This window comes from Heterodontus francisci, chromosome 8 (genome assembly GCF_036365525.1).
Source record: "Heterodontus francisci isolate sHetFra1 chromosome 8, sHetFra1.hap1, whole genome shotgun sequence".
Classification (NCBI taxonomy): domain Eukaryota; kingdom Metazoa; phylum Chordata; class Chondrichthyes; order Heterodontiformes; family Heterodontidae; genus Heterodontus; species Heterodontus francisci.
Genome location: NC_090378.1, coordinates 95,953,826 through 95,971,527, shown reverse-complemented (window position 1 = coordinate 95,971,527; position 17,702 = coordinate 95,953,826). Strand labels below are relative to the sequence as shown.

At 42.9% G+C, this 17,702-nt stretch overlaps 1 protein-coding gene across 11 annotated transcripts in view; it reads right to left on the bottom strand.

Annotated features, from left to right (window-relative positions):
- mettl13 (methyltransferase 13, eEF1A lysine and N-terminal methyltransferase) overlaps positions 1 to 17,702 on the bottom strand; it is a 38,556-nt gene that overhangs the window by 13,228 nt on the left and 7,626 nt on the right. For all 11 annotated transcript variants that reach the window (XR_010975566.1, XR_010975567.1, XR_010975568.1 and 8 more), the window contains exons 3-6: positions 16,883 to 17,633; positions 11,160 to 11,359; positions 5,119 to 5,314; positions 3,857 to 4,036 (exon numbers count right to left, since the gene is read on the bottom strand). Coding sequence is in view for 5 of the 11 variants with exons in the window: in XM_068037789.1 (XP_067893890.1) it covers positions 3,857 to 4,036; positions 5,119 to 5,314; positions 11,160 to 11,359; positions 16,883 to 17,633 (1,327 nt within the window). In the remaining 6 variants the exon portion in view is untranslated. The remainder of the gene's footprint in view (positions 1 to 3,856; positions 4,037 to 5,118; positions 5,315 to 11,159; positions 11,360 to 16,882; positions 17,634 to 17,702) is intronic.

Below are 17,702 nucleotides of genomic sequence, written 5' to 3'. Positions count from 1 at the left end.
ACAGCATTACCCCTGAAATAATCAAGAGAGCCAAGCCTACTATACTCTCAGCACTACATGAACTGCTATGCCTGTGCTGGGACGAGGGAGCAGTACCTCAGGACATGCGCGATGCCAATATCATCACCCTCTATAAAAACAAAGGTGACCACGGTGACTGCAACAACTACCGTGGAATCTCCCTGCTCAGCATAGTGGGGAAAGTCTATGCTCGAGTCGCTCTAAACAGGCTCCAGAAGCTGGCCGAGCGCGTCTACCCTGAGGCGCAGTGTGGCTTTCGTGCAGAGAGATCGACCGTTGACATGCTGTTCTCGCTTCGTCAGATACAGGAGAAATGCCGTGAACAACAGATGCCCCTCTACATTGCTTTCATTGATCTCACCAAAGCCTTTGACCTCGTCAGCAGACGTGGTCTCTTCAGACTACTAGAAAAGATTGGATGCCCACCAAAGCTACTAAGTATCATCACCTCATTCCATGACAATATGAAAGGCACAATTCAACATGGTGGCTCCTCATCAGAGCCCTTTCCTATCCTGAGTGTCGTGAAACAGGGCTGTGTTCTCGCACCCACACTTTTTGGGATTTTCTTCTCCCTGCTGCTTTCACATGCGTTCAAGTCCTCTGAAGAAGGAATTTTCCTCCACACAAGATCAGGGGGCAGGTTGTTCAACCTTGCCCGTCTCAGAGCGAAGTCCAAAGTACGGAAAGTCCTCATCAGGGATCTCCTCTTTGCTGACGATGCTGCTTTAACATCTCACACTGAAGAGTGCCTGCAGAGACTCATCGACAGGTTTGCGGCTGCCTGCAATGAATTTGACCTAACCATCAGCCTCAAGAAAACGAATATCATGGGGCAGGACGTCAGAAATGCTCCATCCATCAATATTGGCGACCACGCTCTGGAAGTGGTTCAAGAGTTCACCTACCTCGGCTCAACTATCACCACTAACCTGTCTCTAGATGCAGAAATCAACAAGCGCATGGGAAAGGCTTCCACTGCTATGTCCAGACTGGCCAAGAGAGTGTGGGAAAATGGCGCACTGACACGGAACACAAAAGTCCGAGTGTATCAGGCCTGTGTCCTCAGTACCTTGCTCTATGGCAGCGAGGCCTGGACAACGTATGTCAGCCAAGAGAGACGTCTCAATTCATTCCATCTTCGCTGCCTCCGGAGAATACTTGGCATCAGGTGGCAGGACCGTATCTCCAACACAGAAGTCCTCGAGGCGGCCAACATCCCCAGCTTATATACACTACTGAGTCAGCGGCGCTTGAGATGGCTTGGCCATGTGAGCCGCATGGAAGATGGCAGGATCCCCAAAGACACATCGTACAGCGACCTCGCCACTGGTATCAGACCCACCATGTCTCCGCTTTAAAGACGTCTGCAAACGCGACATGAAATCCTGTGACATTGATCACAAGTCGTGGGAGTCAGTTGCCAGCGTTCGCCAGAGCTGGCGCGCAGCCATAAAGACGGGGTTAAAGTGTGGCGAGTCGAAGAGACTTAGTAGTTGGCAGGAAAAAAGACAGAGGCGCAAGGGGAGAGCCAACTGTGTAACAGCCCCGACAAACAAATTTCTCTGCAGCACCTGTGGAAGAGCCTGTCACTCTAGAATTGGCCTTTATAGCCACTCCAGGCGCTGCTTCACAAACCACTGACCACCTCCAGGCGCTTACCCATTGTCTCTCGAGATAAGGAGGCCAAAGAAGATACCATTAAGACATCTAGCCATCCAATCATTATTGGTTATTAGTCCAAGCTTCTGTGTTACTAGTCCAGTAACATAACCACTACGCCACTGAATACTAGGGGAAAAGAGGATATTTTTTCATAGAATAATAGAATGGTTTAGTTTAGTTTAGAGATACAGCACTGAAACAGGCCCTTCGGCCCACCGAGTTTGTGCCGACCATCAACCACCCATTTACACTAATCCTACACTAATCCCATATTCCTACCACATCCCCACCTGTCCCTATATTTCCCTACCACCTACCTATACTAGTGGCAATTTATAATGGCCAATTTACCTATCAACCTGCAAGTCTTTGGCATGTGGGAGGAAACCGGAGCACCCAGAGAAAACCCACGCAGACACGGAGAACTTGCAAACTCCACACAGGCAGTACCCAGAATTGAACCCGGGTCGCTGGAGCTGTGAGGCTGCGGTGCTAACCACTGCGCCACTGTGCTGCCCCAAATGGTTGCAAAACAGGAGGAGGCCATTTGGCCCATTGTGTCCATGCCAGCTCTCTGCGAGAGAAATTCACCTAGTCCCACTCCCCTGCCTTTTCCCCATAGCCCTGCAAATCTTATCTCTTCAAATTGTTCGGTCCGCTTTTCAAAGTCACAGTTGAATCTACCTCCATCACACTCTCAGGCAGTGAATTCCAGATCCCAATCACTCGCTGCGTAAAAATGATTTTTCTCATGTCACCGTTGATTCGTTTGCCAATCACCTTAAATCGCTATCCTCTGGTTCTCGACCCTTCTGCCAATGGGAACAGTTCCTCCCTATCTACTCTGTCCAGACCCCTCATGGTATTGAACATCTCTATCGAATCTCCTCTCAACCTTCTCTTCTCCAAGGCGAACAGTGCCAGCTTCTCAAATCTATCCACTTAACTGAAGTTCCTCATTCCTAGAACTATTCGTTAATCTTTTCTGCAACCTCCAGCACAATATTCCAGTTGAGGCTGAACCAGTGTTTTATAAAGGTTCACCATATAAATTATTATTTCAGATAATGGTGAAAGAATATTCCACCCTAGCTACAATCTATATTGCTGCAACAATTCAGCAGAAAATAATATTCAGCAATGCCACTCATGAGTTTTACCGCTCCTTTTGATAATAAAACAAAATACTCACACTCCCTTTGCTTCTCTGCAATTTCAAGTGCAACCTTTCTAAGATGTTTCAGGATATTATCTAACCATGTGCATAAAACGTAATTTTCCAATAAAGAAACCATATTGTAAAACTATCAACTTAGGGACGCACTCAATAGAATTTTGAAATATTAAAGTAATAAACAGCGTCCATCCTCAACAAAATGGAAAATGTGTATGTTCATTTCTTTGACTAATTTTTGTTTTCCCACTTATTGCCCTGGGGGGAAAATTTCTTAAGTAACCAGGTTTCAGATTTAAAATTTAGCTGTAAAAGTGAAAGATAAAATGTCAGTCTCACATTCATTTACTTACATGAAGATACTGGCCTCTCAAACAAGCGCTTTCTTTCTCTGAGAAAATAGCATCTAGGGGCTTTAGAATTGTGGAATTAATAGTCTGAAAGCAAACGCTTTGCATGTTTATCAAAAACAGGATTATAACTGCAAATCAATAGGACTGCAGTTAGCCATCACCACTGTGCTCACTGACCTACATTGGCTCCCAGCTGACTAACACCTCAATTTTAAAATTCTCATTCTCGTTCTGTTCAAATTCCTCCATGTCCTCATCCCTTCCTATCTCTAAATTCCTCCATCCCTACAACCATCCGAGAACTTTGCTCTCCTCAAACTCTGGCCTCTTGCCCTGCCATGCCCCGCCCCATGCCACTCCCTTCACCCCACCATCAGCAGCTGTTCCTTCAGCCATCTAGATCTGAGGCTCTAGAATTCCCTCTCCACATCTCTCTCCGCCTTCAAGACTCTCCTTAAAACCTATCTCTTTGACAAAGCATTTTATCATCTGTTATAATGTCTTTTTCTTTGGCTCAGTGTCAATTTTTGTTGTATCATACTCCTGCAAAGCACCTTGGGATATTGTATAATGTTAAAAAGTGGTATATAAATGTGAGTTGCTGTACATTACACTTTACCCTTGTTCTTTATTTGCTCCTCACCTGCAAGTAAACCACCGTTTTTACTGAGGAGAACCAAGCCAGCTATCATGGCTCGATGATGATCACAGCACAGATAGCTTTTGTCGACAGCCTGACCAGGTTTGGGATTTGATGTCCTCTCAGCTTCTGAGCATGGCCGTCCCCTTCTTTTATCTCTCTTTTTCTTTTTCTGTGATGAAACTATTTTGGGGGGGAAAAAAAAGGAAAACCATCTGTGCTCTGAAAATTAAACCGAACGCAAGATTCTGCTTGTGGGTTATTACTCATCATTAAAATGAGAAACCAATGCTGGGGGTGTGGGGTGCATTGGTCCTTCAATATGCTATGCTGCTGAGAGACATGATGCAGGCTGACACCAGAACATACCCCACCCCCAGCAGGGCAAGATTCCCCTTTTAGTCCGAGAAAAATCCTGCCATTCCCCCATAAACTGGGAGGAGAAAACCAAGAGTTCAAAATTAGGCAAATCCTGTGAAACTCAAACATTTTAGCAATTTTATGTACAGTTTATGAAATTCCTGACTCATCTTTTGCATTACATGGGCAGATCAATCACAGTTGTCAATTACATTGCACTCCCTCAGCAACATAAAAATTCACCTCCCTCTTTTTGTTGAATTTTATCAACATAGCGTATGATAGATCTGCAGTACAATACAGACAAGTTTTACTCCAATAAACTAAAAGTGGTTTTGGGGGATATTTGTGAATGGTACATATTATGGGCAGATATTAAAATTGATCTAAAATTAATATTTTTTTTCCTCCCTGCAATTGATGGCTTTAAGTAGGGTTGGGTGAAGATCTACCATAAACATAATGTCCTTTGCATTCACTATATCAGCATGGAGAAAGTACACAAAGGTATTAATATCAAGTAGAGATTATACACCAATGAACATACAGCAGCATCATCACAAATGTAATATCCATCATGCGTTCAGTTTGGACATTGCATACTATACAAGTATATATACTATAGAAGTACAATACAAACTTTTTTTTTATGCCAAATAACTCCAAAAGTGGACAGTTGCTATTGGCACACACTGGACTTAGCACACACTTGAGCAACTGAAACCGTAAACATAAAAACGTCTTTCATCAAGAGGTTATCCAAGACCCTTGGTTAGGTTACAGATTCTTGGTCACTATCTGCTATCTGTTGTTCCATGCATTTGTGCAAGTATCAGTTTTTTAAATTGCTCAGAAGCACCGTAGTAGTGTTTTCATCAAGCCACGATTAAACTTTGAAACAATACCTGACTTTGAGGCGCTGTGCAATAGTTTAGTCTCCGACTGCACCACATTGACGTTACTGAGGAATATGAGATGGCGGAAATAGTTGCCATCTTCTCCCTTAACATCTTCAATGACATATTCCCCACTCATATCACTCGTACCACGACACTGGATGGTGCGAACCCCTATATCTCCACCAACTGAAAGAAACGGAACCTGTACAATAACAAAATCATTACTGGAAACGTTGACAGTTCATGCTTCTCATTTTCAAAAGGAGAAATGCAAAAAAACACTATTATACTCAAGGAACATTTGCAATGTCACAAATAACTAGCAAAGCAAAGGAGACTTCCATCCATCAGTTTGTTAAATTGCTCAAATTAATCATTTCTGACACAGCGAAAGGACAATTAGAGACAAGATGTCAAGAATCTTGCAAGTCTCCAAACAACAGCACAGTGATCACACACATTAGGACTCCAGCAATTTTAAGCATAAAAAACAGCAGAAAATATAATCCATAATTTCCACCTGTTCTTAGGTATATTAATTAATTTATATTGTATCAAAATGTTCTTTGTGCATAGACATGATGATATTTATGCTTCCAGTGTATTTGGCATCTGAAAAGCAAATACTCTAAGATACTGTTATCACTACCATGTTTGATTTAATATCCAGTCATGGGAACAGATGTCTTTCCTCTTGGGTATTATACAGAAGAGTTACAAATTCCACAACCCAATGCAATGCTTCCTTACCACATGTGAACCCAGTGAATGCTTTCAATCAAGTAACAACTACATTTCACTGACGCTGCTTTAAAATGTTGCTCAATTTCCAGATTCTCGCAGTTAAAGTGAGACAAGGGTTAACACTTTATCCTCCAGCAACATTCCCGGCAAAGGCAAGTAAACTAGCTCAAGGTGTCAGAAATTTCAGGCCATAGTTGTGGCCTCGAATTCCAGTATTATGAAGCACGGTTTTTATTCAGAGTCAGTGTCATTTATGGCACAGGAGGTGGTCATGCGGGTTCTCCACAGAACAATCCAGTTAATCCCACTCCCCCATCCGATCCCCGTAGCCCTGCAAGTATATTTCCTGAAGTGGCCATCCAATTTCCTTTTGAAGTCACTGACTTTCTCCAGTTCCACCACCCTTGTGGGCAATGAATTCCAGATCATAGCCACGCGCTGCGTAAAGAAGTTCTTCCTCACATTCCCCCTGCATCTTCTGCCCAAAACCTTCAATCTGTGTCCCCTAGTCCTTGTACCATTAGTTAATGGAAACTGTTTTTCCTTGTCTAACTTAGCTGTGCCTGTCATAATCTTGTACACCTCTAACAAATCTCCCCTCAATCTCCTTTGCTAAGGAGGTCAACACCAGCTTTTCCAAACTAACCTGATAATTCAAATCGTCTAACCCTGAAACCATTCCCGTAAATCTTCTCTGCACCCTTTCAAGGACCCTCACATCCTTCATAAAGTGTGGTGACCAGAACTGGACGCAACGCTGCAGTTGGGGCCTAACCAGAGCTTTATAAAAGTTCAGCATAACCTCCCTGCTTTTGAACTCAATGCCTCTATTTATGAAGCTCAAGATCTCATATGCTTTACTAACCACTCTCTCAATATGTCCTGTCACCTTCACCTTTATACACATGCACCCCCAGGCACTTTAGAAATGTGCCATTAAGTATATATTGCCTCTCCCTATTCCTTCTTCCAAATGCATCACCTCACACTTGTCAGTATTAAATTCCAACTGCCACCTGTCTGCCCATTCTGCTAGCCTATCCAAGTCCTGTTGCAGGCAGTCATATCTTCCTCACTGTTTGCCACACCTCCAAGTTTGCTGTCACCAGAAGATTTTGAAATTTTACTCTGTATTCCAGTATCCAATTCATCTATATATAGCAAAGAAAGCAGTGGTCCCAGCACTGACCCTTAGGGAAGACCGCTGTCTACCAAGCTCCAGTCTGAAAAACAACCATTTACCACGACTCGCTGTTTTCTATCCTTAAGCCAATTGTTTATCCAACTGGACACTGACTCTCCTATTCCATGAGCCTCAATTTTGTTGACCAGCCTTTTATGTGGTACTTTATCAAACGCTTTCTTAAAATCCACATGGACAACATCCACCGTATTTCCTTCATCAACCTTCTCTATTACTACATCAAAAAATTCAATTAGATTAGTCAAGCATGATCTCCCTTTTTACAAATCTGTGCTGGCTATCCTTAATTAACTCAAAACTTCCAAGTGTCTTTTGATTTTTTCCCCCTGATTATTGTTTCTAAAACCTTACCCGCCACAGATGTGAAACTAACTGGCCTGTAGTTGTTAGGACGGTCATTTATTGAATAAGGGTGTCACATTTGTCACTCTCCAATCCTCTGGCACTTCCCCCATATCTAGGGAAGATTGTGGCAAGCCCTTCCACTATCTCCACTCCCACTTCCTTTAGCAACCTGGGATGCAAGCCATCCGGACCAGGTGACTTCTCTACCCTAAGCATTACCAGCCTTTTCAGTATCTCCTTCCTCTCAATTTTTACCTTATCCATCACCTCTACTCTCTCCTCAGTAAACAGTGACACTCATTAAGTATTCTAGCCTCGCCCTATGCCTCCAAGCACATATTGTCCTTAAATAGGCCCCATTCCACCTCTTACTACCCGCTTACTATTTACATGCTGGGAGAAGATTTTTGGATTCCCTTTTATGTTAACTGCCATTCCATTCTCATATTCTCTCTTTACCAGTCTTATTTTCCTTTTCGCCTCCCCTCTCAAATTGTTGCAAATGGCCTGGTTCTGACTTGAAGGATTCAACTAACATGCATCATACAACTTTTGTTGTTTCATCATAATCTCTCATCTCCCTGGTCATCTGAGGAGCCCTGTTTTTGGTTCCCCTACCTTTCGCCCTTGTTGAAATGTACCTCGGCTGTACCTGAAGTATCTCTTCCTTAAAGATAACTCATTGTTCTGATACAGCTTTTCCTGTCAGTCTTTGGTTCCATTTTACCCTGGCTAGATCCCTTTTCACTGTGTTGAAATTAGCCGTCTTCCAATTTAGACGTGCTACCTTATTTCATTCCTTGCTTTTCTGAATTACTAGTCCAAACCTTCTGATACGAAGATCACTCATACCCAAGTACTCCCCAACAGACACTTGGTCTACCTCATTATCCAGTACCAGATCCAGCAATGCCTCCTTTCTGGTTGGGCTGAGAACAGACTCATCAAGGAAGTTCTCCCCAACACATTTCAGAAGTTCCTCCCCCTGCTTACCCTCTACTCTAATATTATCCCAATCGATATTTGGGCAATTGAAGTCCCCCAATATCACCATTCTATAATTCTTGCACATCTGTGTGATTTCCCTGCAGATTTGCTCCTCTATTTTCCTTTCTCACTATTTGGAGTATTATAGAATAACCCCAGTATCATGATCATACCCTTTTTGATTCTCAACTCTAACCAAATGGATTCTGTCCTTGCCCCCTCAAGGACATCCTCCCTTTCCAACACTGGAACCCCACATCCCTTTTTCCTTCTCTATCTTTTCTGAACACTTTTTATCCTTGTATATCAAACGCCTAGTCCTTGCCATTTTTAAGCTACGTTTTCATTATTGCCACTACATCATATTCCCATACTGCTATTTGTGCTTGTAGTTCACCAACCTTATTCACCACACTTTGTGCATCTACACATTTGCATTGTAATCCTGTCTTTGCATTCCTCGGAGCCCTTCTCTGTCCGTTCCTATCTAATATGGAACCACTCCCTTCTCTAGTACTGTCCAACACTCTCACATTATGCACCTTATTCTTCTTTTCTACTTCTATATGCTGGTACCCACCCCCTTGCCAATTTAGTTTAAATCCTCCCTAACCACGCCAGTGAACCTCCCCATGATAACATTGGTCCCGGTCCTGTTGAGGTGGTTCCAGTCATGTTGAGGTGCAACCAGTCACTTTTGAATAGGTGCCTTCTGGTCCCAATGCCCCAAGAACCTGAAGCCCTCCCTCCTGCACCATGCTTCAAGCCACGCATTGATCTTCCCGATCTTCCTGTTGCTATTCTCGCTAGCACGTGGCACTGGAAGTAATCCAGAGATTACTACCTTTGAGGTCCTGCTCTTTAACTTCCTCCTAGCTCCTAAAAATCTGACCATAGGATCTCAATACCTGCCCTTGGTATGTCGTTGGTACCAACATGTACCATAACTTCTGGGTCACTCCTGCAGAATATTCTGCGCGATGTCCTTTACCCTGTCACCAAGGAGGCAACACACCATGTGGGACTCACGATAACAGTTACAGAAATGTCTGTCTATCCCTCTGACTATGCAATCTCCTACAACAACTGCATTTCTGCACTTTGCTGCTCCCTCCCGTACAGTCCCATGCCCAATGGTGCCATGGTCTGGACTGCACTTCTTCAGGGTATTGTCACTCCCAGCAGTCTCCAATGCTGAGTCCCGGTTTCAGAGTGGCACACATCCCGAAGATTCCTGCACCTCCCTTTCGATGGCCAGCAACCTACTATCCTGAACTCTTACTGCCTATGCGGCGACCACCTCCTGGAATATACGATCCAGGAAACTCTCTTGCTCGCTGATGCTCTGCAGTGATTTCAGCTGCTCCTCAAGCTCAGAAATCCTAATCTCGAGCTGAAGCAGCTGGAGACACTTGCTCCACACGGTCATCCATGACACCTGAAGTATCCTGAAGTTCCCACATGGTGCAGAAATTCTGTTGGCATCCTGCTGTGGTGAAGTGTCTCACCATCAGAAGGTTAAGTTTGTGTCCCAGTCCTCATTAACTTCAAGTAACAAATTTAGTCTTCAGTTGGACAGAGAACCACGTTTAAAACACAGTTTATGCCAGCCAAAGACAATAACCATAGAAGTCCACAGCCCAGACTACCTCACCCTCATAACAGGGAACATGTCCATAAATGAATATAATCCCCAAGAAGAGAAAGGAAAGCAAAAGAAAAATTCTGCTTGAATTCTCTTCTCATTTGCCTGATCTATAAGGAAAACATTTTGTAATCACGCATATTTTCAAAGTCATTTTTAACCCAAACAAAAACCCCAAAGTCTTCGCAAATAAATACTCCAAAGTCACACACCATCCTGAGCCATATCATTGGGTCAAAATCCTGGAACTTCCTGACAGCACTGTGGGAGTAGTTTCACCACATGGACTGCAGCAGTTCAAGAAGGCGGCCTATCACTACCTTGTCAAGGGCAACTGAGGATGGGCAACATAATTGGCCGAGCCAGTGGCACCTTCGCACAGAATTTTTTTTTTTTTTTTTAAAGTTACAGCACAGGATAGCACAGATAACAAATACCCTGGGTTTGACCCCAGGTCTTTGCCAAGTTACCAATTGAAGTTGGAATGGCAGGGGCAGTATAATTAGCCTCAGAGACACCAACTAAGGCTGAAAAAACATCCATTCCTGATCACTGCTCAACTATACCTGCTAATAATGCTGGTAAGGGTTATACCCAGACAAGATGATTCCCATTGTCATACTTTCCAAGACCCACTGCCATACTCACACATGAAAAAGTCACTTGAGCAAGGTAGCAGAGGACTGCGACCACCTGCGGAACTGTACCCCATCCTGAAGACAGCTGGGTATGAGAAGAACTTTTCTGGGAAGGGTGGGGAAGGCAGCAAGGGGAGAAAATAATTAAAAGTGACAATTGTGCAGCCATGCAATTTTTAAAATCTTACCATCTGCAAGCTGTTCAAGGGGAACATTCTGGTGATGTTTGCCTTCCAGAATCACAAATTCCATAACATGATGGATGAGCCAGCTCTCACCCAGGCAAACCAGTCGAGTAAAGATGGACATACAAGTCACTGACCACACTTGGGGAAGAATATATTTCAGTTCAACCTGCTTCTTCTCCCCTCAAGCTCGAGGCCAGTGACCAGTTTGGCAGCCAAGAGGATAAAGAGAATCCATTTTTTAAAAGACATAGTTGGATTATTACAACTTACACACACAAATAAAAATAAGCTTTTACCTGCTGGTTTGGTGGAAGTCCATAGGGTGCTAACTCCATCACCTTCCCCGACAGCTCTGACTGAATAGCTTCCATACTCTCGAACAGTTGGTCACGATGCAACGCCACCACCAGCAAACGCCTGAATTCTGCACTTTTGCCAAGTTGCCTCCGGCCTTCATCAGTTCCAAACATCCATTCTGTCTCCCTGCCCTGTGGAACTACCGTCAAACTACATCAAAACGCTGTTGAATGGTGCTCTGTACTACTTTCCCTTGCTTGTATTGATTTCTCTCCTTCCACTGCAAACCCTACTCTAGCCAAGTGGGAGACGCCCAGTACATGACTGGCTTGTCTACAAAACCCATCAAAGCCACTTTTGAACTGCTGACTGAAGATGCTCTTTGAGTAGCAGAGTTTCAGGAGATGCCGTGCCCCTTTTGACCATGTGACCAACTCAAAACTGACCACTGCTGTCACTGCTAAGATTTGCAGTCTTGGGGCTCAAATTTGTGACCTCATCCATTTGAGATGCAGAGGCACCCAAGAAGCAACTCCGGTTTCTTTCCTCCCTGCTGTGCTTCAATCTACTTACCTTAACCATTATTTTGTTTTGTTTTTCCTCCCCCAGCATCATATGCCTTTCCTTTACTGAAGTAACTGGCTGCATATCTTGTTCCCAACTCTATGACCATATTAAGCAACTGACCACTTGGAGGTCTAAGAGAATCATCTGGGTTAGATATTTGCAGGGATTGGGAAGGGAACACCTAATTCTGCTTGGAGCTTCCCTCAGTGGTGGAAATGTTAGAAACTCACCACCTAGCAGTAGTCCCCCACATGTGTTACATCTTCATGCTGACCACAAACTCAAGCATATGGGCTGTTGGTTGAGATATTGCTGGCTTCTTCAGACCTGCCCCAACATTGTGTTCTTCCAGTGTTGCCACAAATACTCCAGTGGAAGCAGTTCCATCTTATTAATAGAGTATGACACCTTCTAGGTGCAAAAATATCAGACAGCAGCCCATTAATCAGGATGCTATCTGCAATGCAGAATATTTAGTAAACATCTACTTTATGAATCTGTATCCTACATTACAACAGTGACAACACCTCAAGAACTACTTCACTGGCTATAAAGCGCTTTGAGATGTCCTGTGGTCACGAAAGATGCCCTATAAATGCAAGTCTTTCTTTTCCTGTATAAAACTTTTGAAGATCTTGTTCTACATAGTGTCATGATCCTGTACTTTTTTTTCCGGAATATGCGGTTTGCCTTTAAGGTTTGCAGAGGATCAGTATTGCTTTGACAGCCGGCAAGCCTTAGGAGTAATAGGAAGGTGCATTTTCGTTGCCTTAGAAATGGCCATTTGGAGACTGCGATTCAAACAATGCATTCTCGATACCATGTAAACAGTCACTGGGAGTGAGCCTGATGCGATACATTTGTTACAATTCAGTTTGAACTAGCAGTTAGTAAGACAGTTTGTCCTAACTGAACACAGAGACAGAAGACAGACAGCTGTGGTGTCAGCACTGCAAAAGAACTCTCAACCATTTAAACTGAAGGAAATAGGACTTTTGTCTGTTTAATTATCTCTCAAAATTCTAAAAAGTCAAGCCAAGACTGAGATCTCTGGTAGTTTAAATTGAAGAAAGGGAAGTTAGACTGTGACAATCTTTTATCCCTTAAAAAACTCTAAAGTCAGATTGATTCCATTGAAAATGTCTGCAAGTTGTTAATTGTTGAAATTCACTGGAGAAGGAAAGCATCACCTACTGAAGTTAGACTGCGGACTGTTCTACTGTGGAAGAACCTTGTTTCCCCGCATTGAACAGCATTCTGCGAGGGACTTCGAACAACATTCTGCGAGAGACTTTGAACAACATTGGACTGTAAATTTGCAAGGACTCTAATGTTTCTATTTTTAAATGTTCATATTGTTTAAGAATTTAGTTCTTTTAAGTAAAGAGTTAATTGGTTGATTTAAAGACACCTGGCTTGGTTAGCCTCACTCGGGGAGTTAATAGATGGTACAATTTGGCTGGGTCTTTCTTTAATTTGGAAAGTTTTAAATGATATGTTAGACGATCTGTGGAGCGACGGGATTGAATTATCAGTGTGTTTCTCCCATCACAAATGAATCGTATATTTTGATTGGGGGCTTTGACAGGAGCGGTCGGTCGTAACAATCGATTCCTTCTAACCTATTGAAGGCCTCCCCAACTGTTCACAAGTCCTGCCTCTTTCAGGAACCACCACAAACCTCCACGAGGATCGGGCCCGCTGGAATTTTAAACTTCAATTCCGCAGCTCCACGAGCGCTGCTCATCAAGCCGGCAAAGCCGCAGCAACTCTATGTGCCACAGGATTCGAGCCACTCAAGTTCCTTAGGTCTGCTGGTCTGGAAAGATCTAATTTGAACACTGTTTCCGAAAGAAAGGAGGCCAAGAACTCCATGCTCACACATCTTAAGTAGGCAAAAACAGCATGTGAAGTTTTAAACAGTTGGAATGCAAGGGGTATCAGGACGAGGACGGCAAGGAGAGGCCCATATCAGATTTAGGGAATGAAAAGAAAAAAAAAAATTGAAGACTTAAAAACTTAAAAGTTTAGAAACAATCTTGAAAAGATTAGTAACGACAGGAATATAAGTGTGTATCAGTAGTATGGAGTTGGAAAAAATTACAATTCTTTCAACATTTGCAAACAAGTAAATAAAATTACTGAAATATTTTAATAAGGTGAGAAAAGACCACACTAACTTAAAATGTTCATGCAAAACCTATTTTCTAAATGCAAGTTTTATTTTCGAAATCGTTCCATGAATTTAGTGTTCTGTATCTTAATTATTCAAATGTAGCCTTAAGAGATTCCATAACATGCAGCCAAGTGGCCCATCAGACAATAAGGTTGGGCACCCATGCTCTACATCAAGGACCAATGTGTTAATGAGAGCATGCTCACCATATCAGGGAAACGACAGAAACCTGAGATCCATCGATTTCTCAGTAGCTTGCATCAGAGACTCAAACATGCCGATTGGTCCCTGTTATGAGCCAGACACAGGTCCACAAAAAAAAAAAAATTAACAAATTGGGGTCCTTTGATTTGCACCCCAGCGCTGTGACGGCCCAAACCCCCTCAGCATACTGACCTGACGTGGCCCAGAATTTGCCTGAACAGGGCATCTCACGCATGCGCTGTCAGTTGGACTTTTCTCCTTACACCTCAGCTCCAATTATTTCTGCACCTTAAATTGATGGAAGTGTGAATTGCAAAGTCAATAGGACATCCAGGACATTGATTACGAAGGGACTACTAGTCGACCTACTTAACTAATTATATTTTAAGGATAGAAAAAGAAACAGAGGAATGACTGCGAAGGAAATAGGAGGAATTTGAGCAAAATTAAATACAGAAAGGGAAATAAAGAGAGGGAAAAAACAATTCCATTAAGAGAGAAAGAAACAATTGGAAAGTAAAAGATTGTAAACTTTAAAGAAAGCCTCCGCGATCAGTTTGCTATCTGCAGGATTGAGCTTCCACCATTTCAGTTGTTCCCTTTCTGGCCTGAGAGTTGATGAGTGGCATTGCAGCGACATAAATCGAGTCAATAAAAGGGCCTCAAAACCAGGAAATGCCAGCCCCATCGTTCTGCACGAGTTTAATTTATATTTACAGTGCAAATCCAGCAATTCCTTGAGACTCAGGAGAGGCTGAGGGCAAATCCCATTTTTGCAAGGCTAACAGCAGAGCGGCATAAATGCTCCAGCAATTTGTGGGGATTGTTATGGAAGTGCTTCCATTTTTTGTTGAATTTTTTTTTTAGGACTTATATTTACATTGTGGAAATGGATTCTTTTTTTGGGAGGTTGAAGATTTCATAGTTGCTGGACTCTTTTTTAAACTTCACTGAAGGGACACTTGAGATGTGATGAAAACAACCTTTACTGGAAGTCACATGTCTTAAGATAAGTAAACAACAGAAACCTTGGTGATAATAATAAAAGCAAAATACTGCAGATGCTGGAAATCTGAAATAAAAACAAGAAATGCTGGAAATACTCAGCAGGTCTAGCAGCATCTGTGGAGAGAGAAGCAGAGTTAGCATTTCAGGTCAGTGACCCTTCATCAGAACCTCGGTGACTTAGGGGAGATGTTTACAGAGAAGTGACAAGGCAAGATTTGAGAGAGTCAGGAGTTGTTTTTCGCTTCGGACATGTTCTCTTGGAGTTGGGGCGTGAACTGTTTTGAAGACAGTTAAATATCAACTGGCCAAGGAAAAACCACCAGCCCATCTCTTTCTCTACCTCTTTGAAAGAAACCTTGCATATTCAGTGTGCCAGCCGAAACCCCTGGTACCACATTTCTCTCGGAAAGCCCACCAGATTAATTCTCGACATCTCCAGAGCGAACTGCTCCAGAAAAGATCCCAGTGACCTATCTAAGTATATCCGGATGCCAGACCAAAAAGGGACAGCTGACATCCTTCCATATCTTTTATTTTTCTTCAAGAATTAGCAAATATCTGGTCAAAATATTCCTTTTTTTTCTTTCTTTTTGTTAACAGAGCTCTGTAGAGAAAATCTTGATTTTTCAGTGTGTATGCGCGTGCGTTAGAGTGAGGGGCTAAGGTTAAAAGGAAACTTTCATATTTCAATGTGTGTGTGTCAATGCTTTGCTTTGTTACTAGATAAGTCTTAGTTTATAATAAACTGATAAATTTGTTGTTTCTTAAAGAAACCTCGTTGGTGTATTTTATTCTGGGATAAAGAGTAGAGTATATGATTCACCATATCGGTAACTGGGTAAACATTTAAATATATGTCATCACCTGTGGAAAAGTGGAACTAGAAAAGACGGTGCACTCCTCCCGCCTCGGTCGTAACAGGATACACAACTTTTGGTGTATCTCTTCCTCAAGACAAATTACTGTTTTTTTTTTTTAAAAACACACTAACGGCGGTGAGCACCATGAATTCACCATTATTTTCACAGCAAATTCTGAGCCAATGGCCTGGATTTAGCAGTCAGCAGCAAAGCAAGGGCGCTTACCGTTAACCTCAACGAAAGCTGGCCACAAAGATCTCTGATGCGGGAATTTCCCCTTTCCCAATGTCAGTTTAAATCTGGCATCAGTCTTGGCATGCAGCAGCAGTGTCAGCAAACAGGTAGGCAACCAATCAAATTGAAGCATTCACACACAGCAAATCAGGAAGTTAAAAGCATTTAAAATCTTTCACTTCTAACTTAAATTTTCAGATAGTGAAATAAATGTATGACTATTAATTTAGAAGTTAAAATAAAGATACAGGCCTTAAACAAACCTATATTTTACAACTGGATTTTTTATCATTGTGGTAAAAATTTGATATTTCATAAGGTGTAAATTTTTCAAGGGTTTTTAAAGCAAGACTAACAGAACAATAGTGGAAATTCATGATTGCAAGGGAAATTGCAGTCTGTGGGAACTACAACAGCGCACCATAGGGAGGAGCACAGAATCACTGACAGCAACTTCTCGACTGTCACATTATTCTGTGTATGTTCGAACTTCTAAAGTTGCTGTCAGTTTTAGTGGAGCAATGATGGCGAAAGCTGATGGTTTTGCCATCATTACCACAGCAAAATCTGGGCCAATGTTTTCTCACCCAACAATCGTTTTCAGGATGACCATAGCAATTTTATACCAGTATAAAATTAGAACAGAGACCTATCACATCAGGATTGCACTCACCTATGAAAATTGCAAAGTGGTTGGTTCGAGAAGGTTTCACAGAGGGTAGATCGATGATGTTAAAGGTGTAGCGAGGTGTCCCAGACACTCTGTCGCAAAGGGTGAGGGACACATTCTCTCCACTGCAGGAGTTCTTGGTCAAGTGATTTCGGAGTAGAGCATACTGCTGCTGTCCCTTCACCGACTCCAACAGCTGTCCCACGCTTTCCAGTCGCAGAGGCTTGTCCTGCTCCTCCGTGCACATCTCCAGGATTTTCTGGCCAACTCCAGGAATCTTCTTGAACTTGGTGAAGATGAAGACGAACACTGGCATCACGAATTGCCTGTTGGCCATGCTCTGTTCCTCGATTGTGTGTATCCTGACCGGCCAGCCCTGCTGGGAGAAGTAGCTCACTGCTTTCTTTGCAATGTGCTCCTGGGCCAGCGAGATGCACACAAAGCGCCCGCCTACCTGCAGGACCCGCCCAATCTCCACAAACATCCTGTTGACATTGCGCAGCGTCTCTTCACTCTCGTCCGTCATTACCGCATCCAAGGTCCCCTTGTCCAGGACAACCTGAAACTGAGAGTCACCGAATTCCATCTGCATCATGTCCATTTTCATGAAGACCATTGTTGGTCGGCGAGTGGCATTGCGTTCCTTCATCTGGTCTATCACCACTTCACTTATGTCAATGTTCGTGATCCCCTGGTAACCCACATCGTACATCTGCTCACTTAGTTCGGAGTTACCACAGCCAACAACTAGAACCTAAAGATCAAAATTAGAGGGAAGAGGAATCTGAATTACTTGGTTGAAATGACTTTTTTTCTTTTCAAG